The following is a 26235-nucleotide window of genomic DNA, read 5'->3' on the forward strand; positions in this document are numbered from 1 at the left end:
TTATTATATATGCCTGAGTGGGTTTTTTTGTTTGTGTGTTTTTTTAAAAAAAGCTAAAATGGACAGAGAGAAATACTTTTAACTGATGGTATGTGGAGGGGATTATAATCAATGTAATGAAAAAAGTTATATGAATTATTGAATTTGAAACTGATGATGTGCCCTGTAAACTTTCACTCAATCCACAATAAAAACATTAAAAAAAAAACCCTATACAGGGTCATTATGAGTCAAAACCGACTCGGTGACAGTTAACAACAACAACCTCTTGGGCCTGGCACAGGTTTTGAAGGAGCGCAATTAAGTGTTCTGGAATTCCCATTCTCCACAAGGTTATCCATAATTAGTTATGGTCCACATAGTCAAAACTTTTGCATAGTCAATAAAACATATATATATATGTTACACTTCTGGTCTTTCTGCTTCCAGCCAAGATCCATTTGGTATCAGCAATGATATCTCTCATTCCACGTTCTCTTCATTATATTTACTCACTTCATTACATCATATTCATTACACTCACTCACTGCACAACAATGCTTTCACTTCTTAATGAGCTAAGTCATAAAAAGAAAATGGTCACTTACTAACTGGTGCATCTGTGAATGGTTAGAGAGGTCACGAATGCCCTGATTGCCTAACACAGTACAAAACCAGGAGACTCAAAACCTATCACTTGTAACGTACAAGGGGTGGGGAATAGCTGGCACTGTTGCTGTGACTCCCAACGAGTCTAGCATGATCAAATGGAAACACTAAGGTTATCTTAGGCCTCAGCTACTTAGTCATTCTTTATCAAAGTAGTCATTTTCTTTGTTTTGGTCCCTTTTCTTCATTTTGCAGAACTGTAGATTCCTTCCTATATGGATGTTTAACAATAAGCTACTCAGTCTCTAATTATTTATAGCTTCCTAGCTCTAAATCGCCATATGGGTTTGACTTGCTTCTTTGGTTGACCCCAGTATTTCATGGATGCCCTGAAAAATGGCCAAAGTGAATCTAACATACTATCAGCTCTGGCCTTCACTACCTGAAGACTGAATATCTCTGACTTTCAAGTCTAGAAACTCACTTTAGAGTGTTTCTGTCTGGCAATAAGAAGGAACAGATGTTTAGACAGGAAAAAAAAACAACTCTATTAAAGATTTCGTCAAATGTTAGAAAAGCCCCTGGTGGTGACAAATACAACATAATATAGGTGTGCATCTATATATATGTATGTGTATATACATAAGGATTCCTGATGTGGCGTTACATGACAATGCACTGGACTACCAGCTTGGTTTGAACCGCAAGGCTGATGGTTCAAATTCACCAGCTATTCCTTGGAAACCCTATACAAGGTCGCTATGAGTCAGCACCGACTCGACAGCACTTAACAACAGCAATGCATACATATATATGTATATTTATGAATTTTCTAAAGATATTAATGTAATTTATCATGTTAACAAAATAAAGGGAAAAGAATTCATTTCAGCAGAGGCAAAACATAATATCTGACAATTATTCTTTATAGAAACTCTTAGCACACTAGATATAGAAGTAATTTTTCTTAATCTGATAAAGGGAAGCAAAAGAATACAAAAAACATCATACTCATGTGTGAAACATTAATTCTCTTACAAAACAGGAACAATACAAGAATGACTGTAACATCCCTTTTTCTAAATATTGTAATAGAAGCTCTAACCAGCACAATGAGAAAAGAAAAAGAACTAAAAGGCATTAAGTTAGAAAGGAAGAAACAAAAGAATTATTTGCTACCTACACAGAAGATACCAAAGAACGTATAATTTATTAACGTTAATAAATGTTCATTGTATTTTTAAGCGATAATGTGCACGTATATATATTTTTGCCAAGTTGTCCCCCAGGGCATTTTCATAAGCATGCTATGTTAATTGTTTACATGTTGCTGTATAAGAAAATTAGCATAGTATGCTTATGAAAATATCTTGTGGGGGTGGATGCAGTTGGCATAACTCATGACTTATTTGTGTGAAATACATTAATATAGTTGTTGAATATAGGATAAGCATAAAAAGATTAAGTGTATTTCTATTTACCACCAAACGGTCTGTAAACAATCTAGAAAATGCAATTTTATAACAATAGTACTTTGTAATAGCTGCAACAGCAACAACTACACAAGGCACTCAAATACCTAAGAAAAGAAAATCTTGCAAAAGACACAGAAGAAAAATTAAATAGAAAATATTTTAATTTTATAGTAAGATATTAAAAGAAACCAAGAAAAACAGATTAATTCAGTTATAGAAAAAAATAAATATTATAACATTTTCATTCTCCCTAAGTAATTCTCTGAAATTCAATTAAATTCCAATTTCAACAAATCCCTAAAGGCATGTTCAGGGACCATAACAAACTGATTCTAATATGTACATGGAAATGCAAAAGAAAAAACCCAAGATAATCCTAAAAAAAGGGGGGGAAAAAATCAGGTAATGTGATAATGAAGCAAGGAAGCCAATGAAGCAGAATTTGGTTGTTGCTGCCAAGTAGGTTCTGGCTAACAACTTTGTATATAATTTCCAAGTAGTAGCTGGTGGATTTGAACTGCCAGCCTTGCAGTTAGCAGTTCAGTGCTCATCCTACAGCAACACCAGGGTTCCAAAGCAGAATAGAGATTCAGAAATAAATCTCTATGTAGAATACAACTTTATATATCATGTAATTATGATTATGTATCACTGAAAAATAGGACAAATTTGTCAATAACTAGTGTTGACATACCTGGTTATGTATACTACCCTACATCCAATTAAAAATAATAATAAATTCCAGATACACTAAGCACTTAACATATGAAAAGCAAAACTTCAAAATATTTTAGCATAACTATAAAATAATTATCTTCATGATCTTGGAAAGAGAAGAACATCAAAAATAAAAATAAAAATCATATAAGGAAATACTGGTAAGTTACATCAAAATTAAGAATATCTATTCATCAAACACAACAATAAAAAGTGAAATGATTGGCCTCTGAGTGACGATGTAAATTAAATATGTAGCATTTATATACATAATATCCAGACTCTAAAAAGAATTTCCATGAAACAAGTGTAAACAACTCAATAATCAAACAGGCAAACAAAAACTACAAGCTATTGTTGTTCTTAAGAGTTGTTGAGTCAGCTGCAACTCAGAGCGACCCTGTATAGGGTTTCCAAATTGCTGCTGGTAGGTTTGAACTGCCAACCTTGCAGTTAGCTGTCCAGTGCTTATCAAAATATGCTCAAATTTATTAAAAATCATGGAAATAAAAATTAAAGCCACAATGAGGTATCATTCTGCAGTCACCAAATAAAAATTTAAAAATCGGACAATACAGGTTGACAAGGCTATGGAATAACAGACTCTCATTTAATCTGATGCAAGAGTTAACTGGTGTGGCGAGGGTGGTTGGGCCTGGCCCTGAGTGTACGGGGTGCTGTCCCATGGCTTTCAGGGCTAACCCAGGTGAGGTAGACCCATTATAGCCCCGAGTTCCAGGTTCCCCAAACCCACAAGGAGTATCACCACAAGTTGGTGGCAGAACCAACAGAGGAAGAAAAGTATGAACTGGATATCTCAGGAAGATTCAGCTCATCAAGGTTGCCTCCATGACCAAAACAAGCTCTGTGTTTGAAGACCCGGTGGTCAGTAAATTCACCAACATGATGATGAAAGGAGGAAACAAAGTGCTGGCCAGGAACCTCATGACATAGACCCTAGAAACGGTGAAGAGGAAGCAGTTTGAGAAGTACCATGCTGCTTCTGCAGAGGAACAGGCAACCATCGAATGCAACCCCTACACCATTTTCCACCAAGCTCTGAAAAACTGTGAGCCTGTGATTGGGCTGGTACCCATACTCTAGGGAAGTCACTGCTATCAGGTCCCTGTGCCCCTAGGCGACCGGCATCACCGCTTCCTGATCATGAAGTGGATGATCACTGAGTGCCAGGAGAAGAAGCACTGGCAGACGCTGATGCTGGAGAAGCTATCACATGAGCTGCTGTAGGCTTTCCACAACCAAGGCCTGGTGATCAAGAGGAAACATGACATGTACAAGATGGCCAAGGCCAACCGTGCTGTGGCCTACTACCGCTGGTGGTAGGAGACAGGCTGAGGTGCCTCTGGCTCATTGAAAAGTCCCTACGGGTTAGGGTACCGTTCCTTTATAAGGGCCTCACAGGGACAGGGCAGCTTGCTTGTTGTTCATGAATACTTTCTTTGGGGACTAGATGCAAAGGGGGGACAAGTTGATTCCCCCCAAGAAACTCATGGGCACCTACCCTCCTCTCTGCTTGAAGCAGATCGCTGATTGATATGATAGGAAGCAGTTTTAGTAACAGAAAAAGTTTATTAGAAAATCCTCATCCTGGATGGTATAGCACATGGTACAGTACTGCTTAGCATACTGAATCTGATGTGGAAATGAGTTTTTTGCCAAAGTGACCCTGATATAAAATGTATAAAAATCCCCCCCCCCAAAAAAAAAAGTTAACTGGTGCAAGCACTTTGAATACTAGCTTTGCATTTCTAGTAAAACTGGAGATGCATTTACCCTACAATCTAGCTGTATCGGGAGCTCTAGTAGCACAGACATTTAAATAAACTCGGGCCTGCTAACCACAAGGTCAGTGGTTCAAACTCACCAGACACTCCATGGGAGAAAGATGAGGCTGTCTGCTCCCACAAAGATTTACAGTCTTGGAAACCCTATTTGGCATCACTGTAAGTCAGAAATTGCTCTTTGGCAGTGGGACTGCATTTTTTTATGTGTAACATGTGTGCATGTAATATTTATATCCTTTTGTATACATATTTCATAATAAAAAATAAAACAAGTTTAGGATATGATGTTTAAGGGTCACTATGAGCTAGAGTAGAGTTCCGATGCAGTGCTGTGGTTAATGTGCTGGCCTGTAAGGTTGGTGTGAACTGTAAGGTCAGCAGTTCAAGCTCACCAATCACTCCCTGGAAACCCTCTACAGGGTCACTGTGAGTTGGAACCAATTCAACCGCACATAACAACAACATGAGCTGGAAACCAACTAAATGGTCCTTAAGAAGCAAACAAAATAAGGACCAACAAACCTTATAGAAGAAGCTTTTATAAGGAGTCAAATTACCTCTGATTTAAGTGCAGTCAATGTGAAAACAAACCAAGTCATTCGTGATATAAGACCCTAGCTCTGAAGATGGAGAGATTAGTTCACTGTTCAAATTAGTTTAAAACCGAAAAATGGCCTCATGAATGATTTTAAAGGGTGTAAACGAAAGCAGGGTCCATTCTGGCCATTTAGGAGATGTATTCATAATTTTGGAGTCCTGGTGTGGCACTGTGGGTTAATGAGCCAGGCTGCAAAGCTGTTTGAAACTGCAAGGTTGGCAGTTCAAGCTCACCAGCTGCTCCTCGGAAACCCTATATAGGGTTGCTATGGGTTGGAATTGACTCAACAGCACTCAACAACAACAACAACATTCATAATTTTGAATTAACTTGCGAACATGAAAGTTAATTATGTTGTAATCAAAATTATTTACATTTTCATATAATATCTAAAAATAAAATTTACCTTTTCATCAAAAGTGACTAATTTCTCAAACAGATCATAAATTTAAGAGACTGAATTCAAAACTCAATGTTACCTGTCATTCCATGACTTCGCATTCTTCCCATCTTGTATTCCGCTTTCAGAGATGGTAAAAGTGCTGCTCCAATGGCTATACCATCTAACATGGCGCTGAACTTAAGAACAATAGGCTTCTTTTCTAAGCCTTCAGGGAGTTGTGGAAATTCATTAGTTTCAATTGGAGTTTGATTAACACTTGTTGGGGTTTTTTCAGAAGGTAAGGGTGTTGCAATATCTTCTTTTACAGGTTGTGGGCTTTAAATTAAAACATAAAATAAAAAGAAACACAATTAGAACAGTTTCCAAATTAGGTAGTTATTGGAACTCTCAGTGAAAAAACTGCAAAAATATACTGTAAAGAGATGTTTTCTTTCCAATAATAGGACAATTGTTGTTAAGTGCTGCCGAGTCGATTCTGACCCATAGCGGTCCTGCATAGGGTTTCCAAGGAGCAGCTTGTGAGCTTGAACCACTGACCTTGCAGTTAAAACGACTTTGCAGTCTGACACATTAGCCCATAGCGCCACACCAGGATGCCAAATAATTGTTGTTGTTGTTGTGAAGTGCCATTGAGTTGGTTCCAACCCATAGAGCCAAACAATTTGTTATTGTTATGTGCCGTGGAGTCGGTTCCGACTCATAGTGACCCTATACAGTGTTTCTGAGGCTGTAAATCTTTATGGGAGCAGAAAGCCTCATCTTTCTCCTGCAGAACAGCTGGTAGTTTTGAACTGCTGACCTTGCAGTTCGCAGCCCAATTCATAACCACTAGGCTACCACAGCTCCTTAGAGCCAAACAATTAGACCTCCTTAAAGTCCTGATGTGGTGCTTCCAGATAATGCAATGGACCACAAGGTCGGTGTAAACGGCATGGTTGGCAATTCAAACTCATTAGCCGCTCCTCAGAAACCCTATAAAGGGTCCCTATGAGTCAGAACTGATGCCACAGAACTTAATGACAACATAAGAGTCATTAAACAATCACAATCCATTAAAGTAAACAAGACAGTAGCAATTAGTCATGATAACACTTACTTACTATTGAATCATAAAAATTTTATTCCCATTTCTTTTTACCAGACCCATATAGATAAGTTGAAAACTATTCAGTGGGGACTCTATCTTCCCCTACACACTCTGAAACTTAACTCCCTCTTGAAACCTTGTAAGCCAGTTACTTCGTACCTTTATCACTCCCTCATTTTAGGGAGCCAAAGTCTAAGTTGCCCGTCCTATCTACCCTGTAAGTAGAGGGGAATACTGGATGTGAAGACCCCTTCCCTCTCTGTTGGTATTTTGTGCTACTACTTCCATGAATATGTCAAGTTAATCAAATTGTAGCAACTTACCCTCGTTTCCTGTATCAAAAATTGTTTTATTTTTTTATCTTCTTCTAGTTGAGTTCTGATGATCAAGCCATCGAGGCTAGGTCAAATGGGCACTATCTGCAATTTTGAGTGTTATTGTGCGCCTCCCCTTACTTCCTATCAGATGGATGCTTCACTCTCAGTTCTAGCCCTCTATGGCTATGTCCTTGTCCATAGGCTCAGGTGTCCCCAGGTCCTATCACACTTTGAACTAACCTACCCTTCCTCTTCTCTCTCTCATCTCCAGGTCAATGGGAGTCTAGGGAACGTGGTTGAACTCAGTCTATTTCTTCATTGCTGCCTTTCACCCCTTTCCACTCACCAGTAGACCAATGTGGTTGCCAGCATGCTTGCATGCCTACTCATGTGTTCCCTTTGAGTTTCAGTCTTAGAGGGGGGGTTTGTCCTAAATGGACTTGATTGTTTGCCTTGATGGTTTCCCAGGAAACAACTTGCTTATTTTTGTAATAGCCAATCACTCTGCCATTTTTGTTTTGGGTTGTTTCTGATGATCTTTCTTTGAAGATGTATCACCTGTCACTCTAGTCACAACTGTAAGGATAGAAGTTTTGTAACAAAAACTGGGGAGTAGTTAATCTTACAGACCAGAAATAGGACCCTAGGACCATCAAGGGAGAAGAGCACAAGAGAACGCAGGACCTTATCCAGAAAAGCAGCGACATCAGAGATGGAGGCAGAGATGGGGCATGAAGAGAGGGAGTAGCTGAGGATTCTAGATTCATGGAAAGAGAGGGACTGAGAGCTGGCGGCCAGGAGGCAGACTTGCAGAATATGCCCTTTGGTGTTGTAAATTATTATATATGCCTGAGTGTTTGAAAAAAAAAAAAAAGAGCTAAAATAAATAGAAAGAAATACTGTTAACTGATGGTACATGGAGGGGATTACAATCATTGTAACGAAACAAAGTATATGATTTGTTGAATGTAAAACTGATGATTAGCCCTGTAAACTTTCACTCAGTTCACAATAAAAACTTAAAAAAAAAAAAGTAAACAAGAACAATATATGAACTCATGGAATGTTATATTGCCAAGGCCGTTTATATAATTAATGCAAAACCGAAATTTACACTCAAGCTTGTCTGATTCCAAATCCCATTACTTAACCATTATGCAAACTACTTTTCATAGTACACAGGACAAATAATACTTATTACTACTGTTGACGCTATTATGAGTAGTAATAATGACACCATCAACAACAATTATTATTTGAGTACTTACCATATACCATATTCTGATTTTAGTGGTTTGTATGACTTAATTTTGTTTGAATAAATGAATATTTACCTCACACAAAACCCTTTGAGTAGGTATTATTCTCCATTTTGAAAATGAAGAAGCATAGCTATCAAGTGGTGAACGCAGGATTTGAATCTAGTCAGTATGGTTCCAAAGTCTGCCAATACATTATAATTTTTAAAAGTCCTTAGGATATTTTAAAACTAGGGTGCATATGAACATTCAGGATTCCATATTCCATTCACTGGAGAAGCATGTAATTTTATACTTCATATGTTTTCAACTTCAGACATGAACTAATATTGACCAACAATTAAAGATCTATAGAGAACAACTATAATAACCACTGCTTTAGGACACTATCAAGACTTACAAATGTTTTCTACTTTATAGGATGGGATAAAGAAAACAAAGCAAAAAGCAACAATTTAACCTTTTTATTTATATTGTCACTAGTTAATCACTAGTGAGAATTTTTGGAGATGAGAAATAAAGTTCAGTAATCCCAACCATGAACAAGGGCTTCTGATAAAGTTATTATGCAAAGGTGTGAGTCACTAGCCCCTAACATGTGGCATGTACAAATCCTGCCTTGAACCATGCACAATAATTTCATATAGTTGTTGTTGTTGTTAAGTGCCTTCGAGTCGGTTCCGACCCATAGCGACCTTGTACAGGGTTTCCGAGGGTGTAAATCCTTACGGGAGTAGAAAGTCTCATCTTTCTCCCGCGGAGCAGCTGGAAGTTTCGAACTGCTGACCATATGGTTCGCAGCCCGATTCGTAACCACTACGCTACCAGAGCCTTGTATACTACAGAAATGGCCAGTGTTCAGTTTTTTAACCCTGTACACAAACAAATTTCAATGAATTCAAAGTAAACAAGGAATTTGTCTACCTCTTATGATGCCAGCAAAATCTCTAGGAACTCTTAAACTTTATATGGTATTGAACACTGAAAGCTGCATTTTGACATAAAGATATTCAGTATGACTCTCCCATGACTTATCTTGGCCACTCTCTACTTGAATTAAATTTGTTTAACAGTCAACACTTAGAATCAATTCCTCAGTTACCTCCAAAATTCTGTTAACATAATAAAGGTTACCCTGAGGTGTTATATAGAATTACAGAACCTTAAGAAATAAACTTACGCTGTAGAAGGTTGTCTAATGAGGTCTGAGATCTGTTTAGATAGTTGGTGAGAACTTCGAACCATCATGCTATGTAACGTGGCAGGATGCTGAGGAATGTTGATGCTGATAGCTCCTACTTTGAAAACGGCTGCATTGTTTGTCTTCAGCCCTCTCTGAGCACTGTAGAGGGCTTGGGACTTGGCAATACTACATTTCACTACAGTTCTATCAATACAAAAGAAGGACCATTAAAATAAACCCAAACAAAGATAAATTTTGAAAAATTACTTTGTAAGAGAAATATTTTTAGCTGTTTCAAAGAAGTGAACCACTTAAAATTTTTCATGCTTTCAAATTATATATTTAAAAAATGTTTTCAAAAACAACGAAATACATTTATTTTACATGGTCTGTACTGAATAGCATTCTATTTTTTAATAGAAAGAGGTTATAGAAGAAAATAAGTGTGTGCTTACATGTATGTAAGTAAAGACACAAATATTTGCAAACTACATACATACATACCTTTGAACCACAGACCTGTGGTTCGCAGTCCAGTGCTGATCGTACAGTACCACACCAGGAGTAATACATATTTGCTATAAATTGAAATCTACTCAACAACAACCTAACTTCTAAAGAAGTCAAAGACACTGAATATGGAAAGAAAAAAATATTCACTGCATTTCTTTAAGTAAAAAAATTACCCAACATGTTAAAAACAAGTGACAGGAAAGATGACATGTGGCATTTTGTTTTTGTTTGTGTCTTATTTTGCTTTCAAATGATAACAAAGAAATGATAGAAGTCCAATTCATATTGAGTATGGTTACTATTTGTGGTTATAGATTAGTAACCTTTGCTGGTACGGATTTTCTAAAAGCAGATATATTGTCTTTCTTGATTTCCTACTCTTTCTCTTTCCAGTGTCTAGAACAGTGCCTGGGATGTGGTTGTTACTGTGATTATAAATTAATAAAGCAGAAGAATGACTCCCACACAACTGTGAAATTCCACAGATAGTATGTTGTTGTAGTTTATATGAAACAGTCCTTGATATACAAAGAAAAGATCCACATCAATGAATTGTACCACGCAAGGATCAGATAATAAAGTTAACTTCTAACATAAATGTTGGAGTCCTGGTGTGGTGCTGTGGGTTAATGAGCTGGACTGCAAAGTCAGTTTGAACCACAAGGTTGGTGGTTCAAGCTCACCAACCACTCCTCAGAAACCCTATACAGGGTTGCTATGTGTTGGAACTGTTTCGACAGCACTTAACAACACAACATTATAAATGTTAGTTTTCAAATGGACAAAGGGTTCTTGACAATAAATAGATTAAGTAGAACACATAACATACAAATTTCTGTTAACTATAGGTCAGTTCTTTGCTCAGGTTGAAAAGATTCAACGATTATAGTTTCAAGGATATAAAGAATCAATTTATCACATTTAACTTCTACATTATGTAAACCCTAAAAACTATAGTAGTGATTCTACTAGAGGTATTAATGATTAATAGACAATGAAATCCAGGCATTATAAATCATTCAAAAAGGATTCCTAGATTACACTGCTTTCGTCCACAAAGTCAACTACTTCTCAGAAAATACTGCTGACTGAAAAAAAAAAAAGTATTCTACAGAATTAGTCTATTCAGTATGAGGGTAGGTTCTGAAATGATGAATTTTGAAACATATCTAATATAATCGAGACCTGGTATGGTGCTGCAGGTTAATACGCTGGACAGCAAGATCAGTTTGAACTGCAAGGTTGGCTGTCCAAGCTCACTAGTCATTCCTTGGAAATCCTATACAGGGTCACTATGAGTTAGAACTGATTTGATGGCACTTAACAGCAAAAACAATTTAATATAATAAATAAAACCATTGTCTGTCACCAATTATATTTCTATTTTCAATTTTAACATGAGTCAGAACACACTAGATGGTGCTGAATGCCAAACACTTACTACTTGTGAAGTGTATCCATCTACTGAATGAAACTAATTACACATTTACAACACAATCTGTCCTTTTATGACAATCAAGAAACATCTTATGTAAATCGTGATTTTATTTTTATAATCTGTAAAAGTCTGTTTGCCTAATTACTAGCTGGTATTATTAGTTTTACAAGCACATACACAACACTGAATTTTTAATTATGTACCAAAAGTAAGAATAGGGCTAACTGTTCCTCTATTGTAGGATCTACTGTGATAATGCCAGTAGAAATTTTGATGTTAGGAACTTCAGGTGGTCTCTGTTGCCTAACTCCAGATGGCCTCATTATAATCTCTGTAAATGACACCCACCACTACAATGTAAATGATAATTGGAGTTGGACAATATGGTAATACTACACTGACCGCATTAAATCAGAAACTGTACAGGATTAACGCTATAAGCTTTTGATTAACTCATCAAAAAGTACATTGAAAATATGTAAGGAGACCCTGGCTGAGGAGTTAAACAGCTGCCAACATGAGTTATCAATTCATAATTTTATTATAATTATCAAAGAGAGTTATCACTTTACATAGGTCATACAACATGTTTTTGTTGTTGTTAAGTGCTGTGAAGTCAAATCCAACCCATAGCAACCCTGTATAGGGTTTCTAAGGAGCTGCTGGTAAGCTTAAACCACTGACCTTGCAGTTCAAACTACTTTGCTGTCTGAGGCATTAGCCTACAGTGCCACACCAGGACTCCATACAGCATGTAGTATGACCTATATGAGGTATATAAGTAGTCCCAAAAACATCTCTAAAGACTATAAAAACATGTAACATATAAAATATGCCTGATATATGGTGAAAAGTCCACAGCGAGTAGACCAGCCAACCCTGTCCATGTGTGAACCAGACAGCCCTGTCCATGCAGGTTTAATAAATGCTTTGAGGACTTGCTTTGAGGCCTTAGTATCTCTACCTTTTTTTTCCATACCTCCACACAAAGAAATCTGGTTAGAGAATTCAAGAACTTGGCAAGGGTCTCCTATATCTACTGTGAGCCTCAGTGACCACAGTGATCACAGTGCCTAATCAGGCTAGGCCTTCTCCCACCATCCTTTACTTCCTGAATTCATGTAGCAGAGTCTTAGAAGTAGGTCAGCCAGCCCTGTCCATGCAGGTTCAATGAATGATTTAAGGACTTACTTTGAGGCCTCATTATCTCTATCTCTATTTCTATACCTCTGCACCTATTTGAGAATGAAGGCCCCCAAATTTATAGACACGAAGAGGAAGTACACTAATTTGTGCCTCTGGTTTAAACTGCCTGCTTCATTTCAATTTTGCAAGCAAATCTCTGCAATGTGAGTGGGGATGTTGTTGTCACGTTATCCTGTCAACTTTTAAATCATCGAAACTGCCTTTTCCACATGGCAATTGCACCATCGATGTTTAACTCTTGTAACTAGGATTTTTAAAAGGGGCTACAGGAGCCTATTAGTGATCACTACAGTGATCAGCTCTCATTTTCTTACTGCTGCATCCCTGGAGCCTAACACAATGTCCTTCACATAATGTGCAACCTAGTAAATAATTGTTGAACCATTAAAAAGTACCCTCTCATTGGTTACTGGTGGCCAGAAGGCAGGCTTGCAGAATGTGCCCTTTGGTTGTTCAAATTATTATATATGCCTGAGTGTTTCTGTGTACCTTCCCCCTCCAAAAAAACCCCCCAAAACAACAGTGAATGGAAGCAAATACTGTTAAATGATTATGCATGGAGATTTTAATCATTGCAATAAAACAATGGTGTAAAGCCAATGTTCTCACATGTGAACTATCACTCAGTTCACAATAAAAACTTATTAAAAAACAAAAAGTACCCTCTCTAAAGAAAGTCCTGTGGTATCAATATATTTGTTTGTTACACATCCAGATAACTCAGTGATAAAAAGATCACTATGGGTAAGAACCAACTCAGAAGCATGTAACCACCACTACACTATTATCAGGTCAATCTAATAAAAATTTGTGATAATAGAAAATTTAACAGTAGCATGTCTAAAAAAGCACTGAAAAAGCACAAACAACACACAACTAGAAGGCATTACTTTTTTTCAACTATAAAATAATAGATTAACAAAACTAGTAGTACTTACCTGTGTGTCTTTCTTCAATACAAGTAAGTTTTAATATATAACAGGGACTATATTAAAGCCAGAAAATAATAGCTAACTATATGTATATAGTTATATATATATATATATGCATATATACATGTGTATATATATTCACAACCATGCAAATAAAATATTCATTTTTAAAGTACTCATTACTATGTTAATCACAAATCTATGAAAAAGAATAATATGACATACAGAAACTCTTGTTTGGCTGTACTTGTAGGAGATGTAGGAAAATCCTCCAGTCTACAGATGAAGCAAAAAGGAAGCAAATAAACATTCATACAAAAATTAGTCACTGGCAATCAATCACCTGGAAAGTTTTTCTAATTTCTTATTTAAAAATGTTTTTCTTAAGGTACCTTTTAAACTGCATTTCATTCATTTTCAATTGAAGTTGAAAATGAAATGCCAAAAGAGAAATTCAGGAAATCTGAATACTAATAGAGTTTGGCATGTAGAGAATCACTATCTCTAACCTTTAAAATAAAACAGTAAAGGAATCATTGACTGGGTTTATTAAAAAAAAAAAAAAAAAATTAAAAATTCCAGTGACAACCTATACTTTTTTAAATGTTCTGTTTTACAAGTTTAAAGACCATTACAAGTTTAAAGGCCTTAAAAGATACAGAATAATGGAAATAAGAGATCTCTTAATGCTCTGAAATGATCATTTATAGAATTAAAAAAACAGTTGAGACATGTAAGAATTTTGTTTTACTATGTGAATAGGTACTGGATTGCTAACTATAAGATCTGAAGTTCAAATCCAACAGCCACTCCTTGGAAACCCTACACGCAGTTGCTGAGTAGGAACCGACTGGATGGCACTTAATAACATTCAATAGGTTAAAGTAACCATGGCACTTCAAGTTTAGTTACTGAAGAACTTACGGAACCCAAGGTCTGTGATAACTTTCTACAGAAGCCTCCTGGTGAAGAGGGATGGGTAAACGTGCAAATTTTGACACCACTTCTTACTGACTAGGGTTTTAAGTATTTTATTCAACTACTTTGATTTTCTAAATCTCAACTTACGTTCTGTAAAATGGGGATAAAACCAGCCCAGTTGACAATATTGTGAGGGTTAAATAAAATAATAAATGGGAAGATACTACGCAGGCACATTGTAAGAGTATAATTATTATGTAATAGTATCTCCTCACGCTTGTGGAATGAAGAGAGAAAGATCTTGTCTCTTATACCCACTGGAATTTCCTGGTCAAGGAAACAACTGCTAAAGAATTTTGAACTAGACCATGGAGAGTCATGAAGCATACTCACTTTGGTTCTAGATACAGGTCCAATAAACTTCAGCATAGCTTAAACCTGAGATGCTCTCCAGGAAGTTTTGAGACTCCTGGGTTCTGTGGGTACTGACTCTAGCTAAAATTAATTGCAGAGAGCTACAGCCTGTTAATAAATTTCCATTTCATAAAACAATCCCTAAGACAGCTATCATAATATTCAGATTTTTAAAATAGTGACTAGAGTTGTTAACTCACTCAGTCAATCTATGAATAATGTGTGTAGGGGGAATGTTCATGGGAAAATTCCATAATCTTTGAATTCCATTTTTCCACCAGGCTTTTGAGGCCCTCTCAGGTTTAATTTTTATAGTGTTGAGTCTAACCTTTATTCACTTGGGTATTAAGCATGATAGATATTATAGAATAATAGTAGTACAAGACTTACAATATTAAGAAAGAGCAAATACTTAAAATCTAACCTAATTTGTTATAACACATTTTTAAGTTTACAACATAAATGTGGTCTAGTGAAAGGAAGCTCCTAATCAAGGCATATACATCCAAATGACAAAAGTAAGTAGTTAAATGTATTAATTACAGATTAATTACCTGAATAGCAAAATCCTGTATATATAGTACAAAGGGTGGTGGTTTACACCCATCCAAAGGTATCTTGGAAGACAGGCCTGCTGACCTCTTTTTGAAAGATCACAGCTTTGTGGAGTAGTTCTACCCTGCACAATTGGGTTACCATGAGTTGGGACTGACTCACAACATAGCAAACTCACTATGGAGCCCTGGGTGGTGTAAACATCTAACACACTTGGCTGGTAACCAAAGGGCTGGTGGTCCGAAGCCACACAAAAGAAAAGCCTGATGGTCTGTTTTTGAAAAACAAATCAACTATTAAAAATTCTACGGAACACAATTCTACTCGACACACAAAGGATCACTATGAGTTGGAAAACAGATCAGCTATTAAAAATCCTACGGAGCACAATTCTACTCGACACACAAAGGATCACTATGAGTTGGATTGATTTAATTTCAGTTGTTTTTTGTTGTTGTTAAATCACTATAAAAGCCTTGCCTACCTATAAGGAGGATTTCATATTTCACAGATCCTTTCACTAAATTCTTTCATTGTTAAAACAGCAAGAGAAAGGTTTCAAACAGTGTGACTATGAGTAGTTATTTATTATTACAAAATTGAGTCTATATTCTATTCCTATAATTGTATTTTAATTACTAGAACTAAACACATTTTTGCATTTTCCATGTTGAATTGAAATTTGTGCTGTAATCATTTTTCTTGTTAGATAATCTTGCAATGTACTGGGAATCATATTTTTTATTATTTTTGTTTTTGTTTTCAGATGGGTAGGTAATAAAACAAGTTTTAAAGGGAAAAATGAAGTTTTCTATTCCCATAAAGATTTGCAGCCTCAGAAACCCTACACAGGGTTGCTATGAGTAGGAACCGACTCCACGGCACAAAACTACTAACCAGTAAACCTCATAACAGAACAGATATGGATTTATCAAAAGAGCTTAAGTTTCCTATAAAACGATAACAAACAAGTGTGAGAATATTGAAAACAAATGAACACTTACTGTATATTCGGTGTAATTCCTTCAAGTAGTACAATATTAACCCCACCAATATGAGCAGTAGCACATGTCTCAGTCATCTTTTGATGTAAAACATCTTAAATGTGAAGGAAAAAAATTATTTGAATATTGGGTAATACGATTATTGCACTTCGTATTAAAACTGTATTTTATTCATAATAATTCAGTGATAATAGGTAATTTTAAAGTTACAAAAACATTTGTTAAATTTCAGAACTACTTTTTAAAAACATGTCCTTTAAGTAGTTTTATTTCTATGCATGTATAGATAACTTAAACAATTTCTTAATGACACTTGACTACTTCTTTATACAGGCATCTTTTCACATAATTCTGATTATTTCCTTTTCTGAGTGTGTTGTTTGTTGTTGTTAAGTGCCACTGAGTCAGTTCAGATTCATAGCGACTCTCTATAGGGTTTCTGAAGAGCAGCTAGTTGGTTTGAACTGCCAAACTTGTGGTTAGCAGTGCAGTGTTTATTCTATAGTGCCACGCCAGGAGTTCTTCCCGGGTTTGTTTAAAACTGTAATTTCTGAATTAAAGACTCAATGTACTTTCAAAACTTTTAATTTGTTGTTGTTAACTGCTATTGAGTCAGTTAAGATTCAACGACACTGTATAGAGTTTCCAAGGCAATAAACCTTTGCGTAAGTAGAAAACTTCATCTTTCTCCTGAAGAGCAAATGGTGGGCTCAAACCACCAACCTTGTAATTGGCAGTCCATTGCTTATCGTGCAGTTACTGTGCTCCCAGTACTTTAACTACTGTTGTTGTTAAGTGCTGCAAAGTCAGTTCAGACTCAGAGATCCTACATAGGGTTTTCTAGGACTAGGTGGTGCATTTGAACTGCTGACCTTGAGGTTTGATTGTTTTGGAAGTAGACATACTTCATGCGGGAGGGAACAAAGGACAGGTACTTGTGTTTGAGGTTGTCACAGTATATGGCTGTGGGGAAGTTGGGTGGGCAGTCACACTCCTGGGGGCAGTCGTGGGGCTCTGGTGGGGATGGAGAGCCATAGATAGGCATAGGCTGGAACTTACTCCACCCCATAGGGATAAGGCTCATAGGACTTGTAAGGGGGTCACTGGGATCCTAGTAGGTGCACTGCTGGCTGCGGAGGTAAGGGAACCACCAGTGGGGGTCTTACTGGGCCCGAGAGAAGGAGCAGAGCACAGCCAGCAGCAGGAGGGAGGCCCACTGCATTTTGTCTCTCTGCAAAATGGGAAAGAGAGCAAGCAGGCATGAGTGAGGTTTGCAGTCAGTGCTGATCCTACAGCACCACACCAGGAGTCGAAGACTTTAATGTTGTTGTTGTTAGGTGCCATTAAGTTGGTACTGACTCATAACAACCCTATACAGAACAGAACAGAACACTGCCTGGTTCTGGGCCAACCTCACAATCGTTGCTATGCCCAAGCCCATCGATGCTGCCACCTTGACAATCCATCTCATTGGGGGTCTTCCTCTTTTTCTCTAATCCTCCACCTTACCAAACACGATATCCTTCTCCAGTGACTGGTCCCTCCTGACAATTGTTCAAAGTATGAGAGATGAAGTCTGGTCATCCTGGTTTCCAAGGAGCACTCTAGTTGTACTTCATCCAACACAGATCTATTTGTTCTTTTAGCAGTCCATGGTACTTTCAATATTCTCCTCCAACACCGTAACTCAAATGCATCATCAATTCTTCTACAGTCTTTCTTATTCACTGTCCAGCTTTCATATACATATGAGATTATTGAAAATTCATGGCTTGTGTCAGGTGCACCTTAGTTCTCAAACTGACATCTTGGCTCTTCAACACTTTAAAAAGGTCTTGTGCAGCAGATTTGCCTAGTGCAATATGTCGTTTGATTTCTTGACTGCTGCTTCCATGAGTGTTGATGGTTGATCCGAGCAAAATGAAGTCTTTGACAACTTCAATCTTTTCACCATTGATAAAAACATTGGTTATTGGTCCAGTGGTGAGGATTTTTGTTTTCTTTATACTTTATTACTTTAATAAAACCTATTCAATTAACCTTCATGAAGTTAAATCAATTAATGTTAATTTAGAAGTAAATTAAACTGTCTAATTTCCTCATCCTCACCTAAATTGGGCATTCTTTATCTTTGTTAGGAGTCATGGTGTTGCACTGCAGGTTAATGTGCTGGAATGAAAGATCAGTTTTATCCGTAAGGTTGGCAGTTCAAGCTCACCAGCTGCTCCTTGAAAACCCTATGCAGGGTTGTTATGAGTCAGAACTGACTTGATGGCACTTAACAACAATTTTTGTTTAGTCAACATATGAAGAAACTGTTAACTTTTAAAGATTATCTTAACCAGTGAGGTTGAACAAATTTTTAGGTCAAATTAGTTATCTGAATTTATGTAACTTTATGTCTTTTGCCTATATTTGTAAGTAAAGTTAAAGATATGTTTGCATTTTTAAAAAATAATTTATAATGCATCTAATATCTTGAAGAATTTCTATAATGTTATAATCTATTTTTAATGTTAAATTACTTTTTGAGAAAATAAATGTTCAGAGTAAAGAATAAGTGTATATAATAAAGAGTAGGTTTAAAACAACTTTTGTTTAAACATTATGTAGTTGGCAACAATAAAATTAACAAAAAGACAAATGGCAATTTTCTCATGAAATACAACCTGTAGGATTCTTTTCAAATACAGGAGAAGACACTATATTAAAGTTTAGTTTCTAAAATCTTCTTTAGTAGGTTCAAAACACAAGCCTAACTCAAAATGCAAGAACAGTTTCCACTGATTCTAACAGGAACTTATTTTTATTTCACTTTTCTGAAACTGGGATGCAAAAATAATTACACATCTTTAAACTGATGGTATTTTATATCTGATGAAATGCCATGATCATATTCAAGATAAATATAATTTGGTTAACCAATGACATTTTATATCCACAAAATAAGACTTCCTTTTAGACATATACTAAAGTGATACTAGGTTATAAGATATCTATGACAACAATAAAGAAAAGCAAGTATCTTATACATTTTATTATTTTGGTGAATTTTTTATCAGAAACATTTCACTAAAAAAAACTTTCAACTAATAGGGTTTCCTATGACCGAAGCAGATGGTCACATCTTTCTACTAAGGAGTAGAAAGGTTTGATTACCCACAGAGCACTTAAGAACTGTGCCATCAGGTCTCCCTGCATCTTATTTTGCCTGTAAAGTGCCATCGAATTGGTTCCAACTCATAGTGACACTGTTCAGGGTTTCTGAGAAGCAGCTGGTGGGTTTGAATTGCTGATCATGTGGTTCGCAGTCCAGTGCTGATCCTACAGCACCACACCAGGAGCCCATCTTATAAGAGAGTTAGAAGCCTAAGTGCCACTGGACATCAGGTACATAACCTAGATCTTTATGTACTTGAAAATGTTCATGAAATATCATAATTTTTTTTATCTTAAATTATATTCAGGTCTATCTGAAATTTGAAAAGTATCACTTTCTGAAGAAAACCTGCTGAAGTATGAATTTCAAAGACATGAGCTAGTACTACAGTATTAGATTTATCATACCTTTCATTTTTTCCTTAAGGGTAAAGCTGCCATGGATTCTCTTCAGCTCTGATTCCATTGTTAGCCCACCAATGTCTGCCTCCAGGTGTGTGCGATTCACCATGCCAATCCCAAACACTATTAGTGTAACGTGCTGAGGTTCAGAAGTGACTAAGCTACGTTTCCTCTGTGTCTTAGTCACACTGTTGTTGTCTTGTTCATTCTCAAAAACAACTTTACATGCTGGTTCTGTAGGACTCCGAACTCCTTTTTAATAAAAACATACAGGTTTAGATATGAAAATCGTGAAAGGGAAGAATATTCTAAACATCAGGTTACTTTTCTTTTCTACACATTCACAACTATCTCACTTTCTCTTCATTACCACCAAAATGATTTTAAATTTTTTTCAACATTTTTCCAGAGTTTCACTGAGAGAAAACTGTACAGTCAGGTATTTGAGATCCAGTTTGTCTGAATTCTTGAAGTAATGTATAAAGGTAAGGCAGAATGGGAGATGGCATGGCAGAATATCTGAATGCCATTACTATTTTCTCCACTTGGTGATTGCCAATATTTGTATATTTCCAATTATCCACTTGTAACATTAGGAAAACATGAACAGTCTTTTATAAGTATTACGATTCTAAATAGAAATTTTAAAAACATGAACATGCCTCTTACCTGCTGGCCCAAATGTTTCTGAAGATTTTTCCAATATCCCTGTTGGATCTGAGATAAGCGAGTAGAAGTTAAGCAATTTATACATGTTCTGCCAGCACTCAGCTGAAGGCTCACTTTGCTCTGACACAGTAATTGAATCGGAGTCATCCATATGAATCGTCATGTGATCTGCCACATCCTTTGAACCTTTCCTAGACACTTTTGAAGTTCTTCTTTCAGACCTTCCTAATGAATTTTTGTTTCGTGATTCCTTTTTGTTGTTCTCATTGTTAGTCCTTTTATTTTTTGCATTATTTACTCTATTGCCACCATTAAGACTTCCTCTAGAACTGCGACTGAAGTCAGAGGAGCGAAAATCACGGTGCTTTCTGGTTTTGAAGGTAGGTGTTGGGGAAGCTGATCCAGCTGTATATCTGCTTAGTTTAATGTCCGTCTGAGTTGCTTTGATGTCATCTATCATTGTACTAAATTGATGAATAAGACGAACCAATGCCATATCTACGTGCTGGCTTATTGACTGACAGGAAATAGTAAAGTTACAGTGGAAGGTATTGTAATAACGCTTGTTGAGATCATGAAAAGAGAGGGCGCTGGTGGAGTTCTGAGGAGTACACACTGATTTTTCCATTACAACAGCACTGATGCTAAAGGTTTCCAACATTAACGCTGGTTTGAATTCAAGTGGAGGAAGATTTACATGGCCTTGCCTAATAATTAAAAAGGAGAAAAAGATTTTAGTTTCTCCCAGATGTGCACACTCTTTATTAACTTAGAAGCAAAATATTCCCCAAATTGAAATATACCATAAAGCATTTAAATAATTTAATTAATTAAGATGTCGAGAAAAATATGCTTTTTTCTAAGGATAGCCTTTTCTTACATTGGAACTGGCCATTAAATCTTCCTTCTGGATCTTACTCTAGAACTGACTAACACAGCTTCCAAATCAACCTTCTAATGTTAAGAAATTATGTAAGTGATAAAACAATTTATTTTGCTACTCCTCTGATAATACAACAGAAATTATACTACTACTTAAATATTTATAGAGTGCTTTAAATTACCTCAAAGTACTTTCACATCTATCATATGATCCTCTGAAAATCCAAGGCAAGCAAGAAAGCTTTGCAAAATTAAGCAACTTAATTAAGAACACTGTTCAATAAGCTCATTGGTGACAAAGAATTATTAATATTTAAAAGTTTAACTAGTTCAAAACGTGGGAAGCATTGTGGCTCTGTAGGATAAGCACTGGACTGTGAATTACAGGGTGGCCAGAGTGAGCCCACTAGCAACTCTATGGGAGTTAGATAAGGCTTTCTGCTCCCCCAAAGATTTACAGTCTCAGAAACCCTATACAGTGTGGCTATGAGGTAGAACCGACTCAACAATATTTAACAAGAACAATTCAAGTCTTAAGCTGATTACTTAAATTTCCTCTACAACGTTTGTCAAGAGGCTATTTAATTAATTCTTGGACATTTTCAAAGCTGAATTTTCTTTAATTATGAGCAGCGTGCTTCTTATAGCGTCCTTATTGAAACCAAACTTAGCAAGCTCCCTTAACTATTCCTTTCACCTTTACTTGATATAATTTTATTTGCTATAATAAACAAAAATGATGAACTTTGCCATGTTGGAAGCAATGAAGAAAGTAATTAAAACAAATATGCAAAACATACAGAAAGCACAAAAATTTAAAGGCATATACATAAAATTATTTTTCAAGAATTGAAAACATGCAATGAAGGTAAGGAAGTCTTAAAGCGAGAAGATTCGGGTAAAGAAAAAAAAAACTGAATACATGATGAAGCAGAAATTTAGGCAAAAGCAGACGTGAGGAGCTTTTATGGGCATCAAGAGGCAAAAATTTAAATATAAGCTAAAAAATGTTTTAAAAGTCCATAATATGTCAACAGGAAAACACGGTCTGATTGGTGAGCATGCTCATCACCGATAAGGGGAAGTGACGGAAAAACAACAATGAAGTGGCGAGCTAAGCCCTACAATGTTTAATAGACTCCTGTGAACCCGGGTGGAGACCTGGTTGACCAGCAGTGTAGCAAGACCTGGTGACTCTTGGGCCCAGAGTCAGTGACATAGCCACAGAGGACTAGAGTGGAGAGTGAAGCATCCAGCTGATAAGAAGAGAGGGCATATGCACAAGAACACCCATATGTGCAGATAATACCCCTTTGACCTGGCTTCAATGACTGGATGATCAGAGCTCAACCAGAAGAAGAAAGAAGAGGAAAAAAAAAAAGAGTAATCTGATACAATTTGATGAACTTGACCTACACCTATGGATACAGTAGATCAAAAGAGGGAACAAATCTTTACAGCGAGGATCATTCCCAGCCCCTCCATACACAGGGTAGATAGGGATGGGCAACTTGGACATTGGCTACCCAAAATGGAGGGGGGGGGGCCTACAAAGGCAAGAAGTGACTAGCTTACAAGCTTTCAAAAGGGAGCCTAGATCCAGAGGGCATGGAAGAAGGTAAAATCTCCAATGAGTAGTATCCAATCTGTCTAGGCGGGGCTGATGAAAGGAGATGTGGATAGGTCTCTTGTACTACAATAGTGAATAATTGTTATCAGGATTGATTGTGAGGGTTGGAAATGTAAAGGCAGACATTTTATAGCAAGGAGGGGAGTGATTAACTTTTTAGTCTAGGAGCAGAGGTCCCTGGGAGCATCATTGGAGAAGAGCAGAGAGCGGAACCCTACCCAGAGAAGCAGTGATGCCAGAGATGGAGGCAGAGATGATGACACAAAGAGATGGAGCAGCTGGGGATGTTAGACCCAGAGGGGGAGAGGGGCTGTGTGCTGATGACCAGGGTGCAGGCTTGTAGTGTATACCCTTTGGTTGGTTGATGATGCATGGACGGGATTGTAACCATGGCAATGAAACGATATATGATAGAATGAATGTAAAACTAATGTTCTCCCATGTAAACTATCACATAATTCACAATAAAACATTAAGAAAAAAAAAAACAACCCATAATATGTACAATGATTTTCAATGAATGTAACAAACAGCAAGGAAACTATAATAATTTATGAGGAGTTACTACATGTTAAACTCTATGCTCAATGAGTTAATAACTGTTCTTTACTGTTATTAAGCTTTACAGTCTAATAAGAAAGTATGTTCATACAATAATTAGCAGAATGAACAATATGCTATAAAAACAAAATAAAGCTATTAACAACTAAGATCATAGTGCCCAAGAAAAGTGTAATGTGGTAAAGATTCAAGTAAAGTTTTAAGATGAAATTATAGGAGATTTGAAAACTGAAAGTTAACCATGAGTTAGAAGCAAGAATATGGAACACTTAGACCTGCTGTGATATCAGTGGAAAAAATAAAATATTAAATTCTGAACTACCAAATTCAGTAGACTCAGAGAATCGCTCAACAAATTTATCTGGGAACATAAAAAGGGAAGTATAAATAGATGAATGACTAGCTTGTGGCAGTATTATGAGGTATTTAGTAGGCCAGTGCAAGGCAGCTAATGATTTATTATGAGCACCTAGCAGTATTGTTCCACTCTGTGATGTATTATAAATCCTAGCCTCTGAGCCGGTGATTATGGACCCATTTTGAAGTGAGTTGTTAAGGACACAGGATTAAAGTGAAACTAAGGAATAAGGACTAAAGTTGTAGACTAAGCACTAGACTACTAACCACAAAGTTGGCGGTTCAAACTTAGCAGCCACTTCTTAGAAACCTTATACAGGATAGCTATGAGTTAGAACTCACTAGACAGCACTTAAAAACAATAAGAGTAACAAAAACAAAAGGTGGGGCTAAAGATGTTCCGTAGAAACTCAGATGATGACACTTCTTCCCTCATACACAGACATGTTATCAGGAGGGACCAGGGCCTGTTGAAGGCCATTATGATTCCATAAAGTAGAGAGTCAAAAAAAAAAAGAGGAAGACCCCCCCAACTAGATGGATTGGCACAATGACAGCAGTAATGGACTCAAACATAACAACAATTTCAAGGAAAGTACAACATTGGGCAGTGGTTCATTCTGCTGTGCATCGGGCCACTATGAGATGGCACTGACTCAATGGCACCTAACAACAAAAACAAAAAAAATGAGGCTGCCCTGACGTTACTAGAGGTTGTGACTCCAGTTACCACCATTAGTTTTCCTTGAGGGCATGGGTCTGAGTCCAATTTATAGGACTGCTTTAGCAAAATTTGCTCTATTGCCATGGATCTTGCATCTGGCTCATTACATCTGACCTCCAGTTTGTGGCACTTTTGGCTCATCACCTAACCTGATTCATTATATCATGCAGCCTTAAAAATCAGCAGTCTGTAGTCTAATTTGTCAATTTGAATTCCTCTGCTCCTGAGACTACATGAGTGAGGAGAATCCTCTAGATGATCTCTGGACTACAGATTTGGGACTTGACAGTTTTCTCAATTACATGCATCATTTCCTTCGACAGCTATGAGTTTTTGAGACATTCCACCAGGCAGAAGAATCCTGAGACATGAGGAATGGGAGGAGTGGCAAATGACATTAAAGATTGTGAAGTGGTATAACTGGTTGGACCACCACCACTCATCTGTCAGTCTGCCATACAGGGTTCCTTGTGTGTTGCTGTGAAATACCAGCAGGTTCATCATGGTGGATAGCCTTCAGCAGAGCTTCCAGACTAAGATAAACTAGAAAGAAGGAGAGGCAGTCACATTTGAATGTTTAACCACTGAAAACTTTTATGAGTGTCAGTGGAACACTGTCAAATATAGTGCCAGAAAATGAGTCCCTCAGCTTAGAAGGCGCTCAAAGTACAACTGAGTAAGAGCTTCCTCCTCAAACTAGAGTTAACTGTGATGATGTAAAAGGAGTAAAGCTTTTGGAACCTTCATTTGTTGATGGGGCACAAATCAAAATGAAGAGAAACAGCTGTAAACATCCATTAATAATTGGAACACAGCATGTATAAAGTATGAATCTTGGAAAATTGGAAGTTGTTTGATATCCTAGGTGTTGTTAGTGAGCTGAAATCGACTGGTATTGGTCATTTGAAATATGAAAATTATATGATTTATTAGCCAGCAACAACAAATTTAAGTGGAATGGCATAGCATTCATCATCAAAAAGAGTATTTCAAGATCTGTCTTGAAGTACTTATTACAGTGCCACACTAGGGCTCCATATATATATTTATATTGTTGTTCTTAAGTGCAGTTGAGCAGTTCCGACTCTTAGCAACCCAGCATAGGGTTTCTGATGTTGTGAATCTTTACAGAAACAGAAAACCTCATTTTTCTCCCAAGAAGTGAGTGATGGGCTCAAATGGCTGACTTGTAGTTCACAAGTCCATAGCTTATACTTTAGAGTTTTAGAGTCACCATGCTCCTGATATTTATTATGTATGTTATGTGTCTATATATATGTGTGTGTATGTGATATCTATATCTTCATCAGTAAATGTTTTAAGCCCTTTTCACTTAGATATATACATATGTTGTTGTTGTTAAGTGCCGTTGAGTCGGTTCCGACCCATAGCGACCCTGTACAGGGTTTCCGAGGGTGTAAATCTTTATGGGAGTA

At 36.8% G+C, this 26235-nt stretch overlaps 1 protein-coding gene and 1 pseudogene across 1 annotated transcript in view; one reads left to right on the forward strand and one right to left on the reverse strand.

Moving 5' to 3' along the window:
- Positions 1–4124, forward strand: part of LOC102832519 — a 12977-nt pseudogene extending 8853 nt beyond the window's left edge.
- KIAA1109 (KIAA1109 ortholog) overlaps positions 1–26235 on the reverse strand; it is a 340787-nt gene that overhangs the window by 102395 nt on the left and 212157 nt on the right. Inside the window, exons 44-49 of the mRNA XM_006866287.1 lie at positions 20646–21352; positions 19983–20228; positions 16416–16509; positions 13747–13797; positions 9430–9636; positions 5663–5901 (exon numbers count right to left, since the gene is read on the reverse strand). Coding sequence (XP_006866349.1) covers positions 5663–5901; positions 9430–9636; positions 13747–13797; positions 16416–16509; positions 19983–20228; positions 20646–21352 — 1544 coding nt within the window. The remainder of the gene's footprint in view (positions 1–5662; positions 5902–9429; positions 9637–13746; positions 13798–16415; positions 16510–19982; positions 20229–20645; positions 21353–26235) is intronic.

This window comes from Chrysochloris asiatica, unplaced genomic scaffold (genome assembly GCF_000296735.1).
Source record: "Chrysochloris asiatica unplaced genomic scaffold, ChrAsi1.0 scaffold00088, whole genome shotgun sequence".
Classification (NCBI taxonomy): Eukaryota; Metazoa; Chordata; class Mammalia; order Afrosoricida; family Chrysochloridae; genus Chrysochloris; species Chrysochloris asiatica.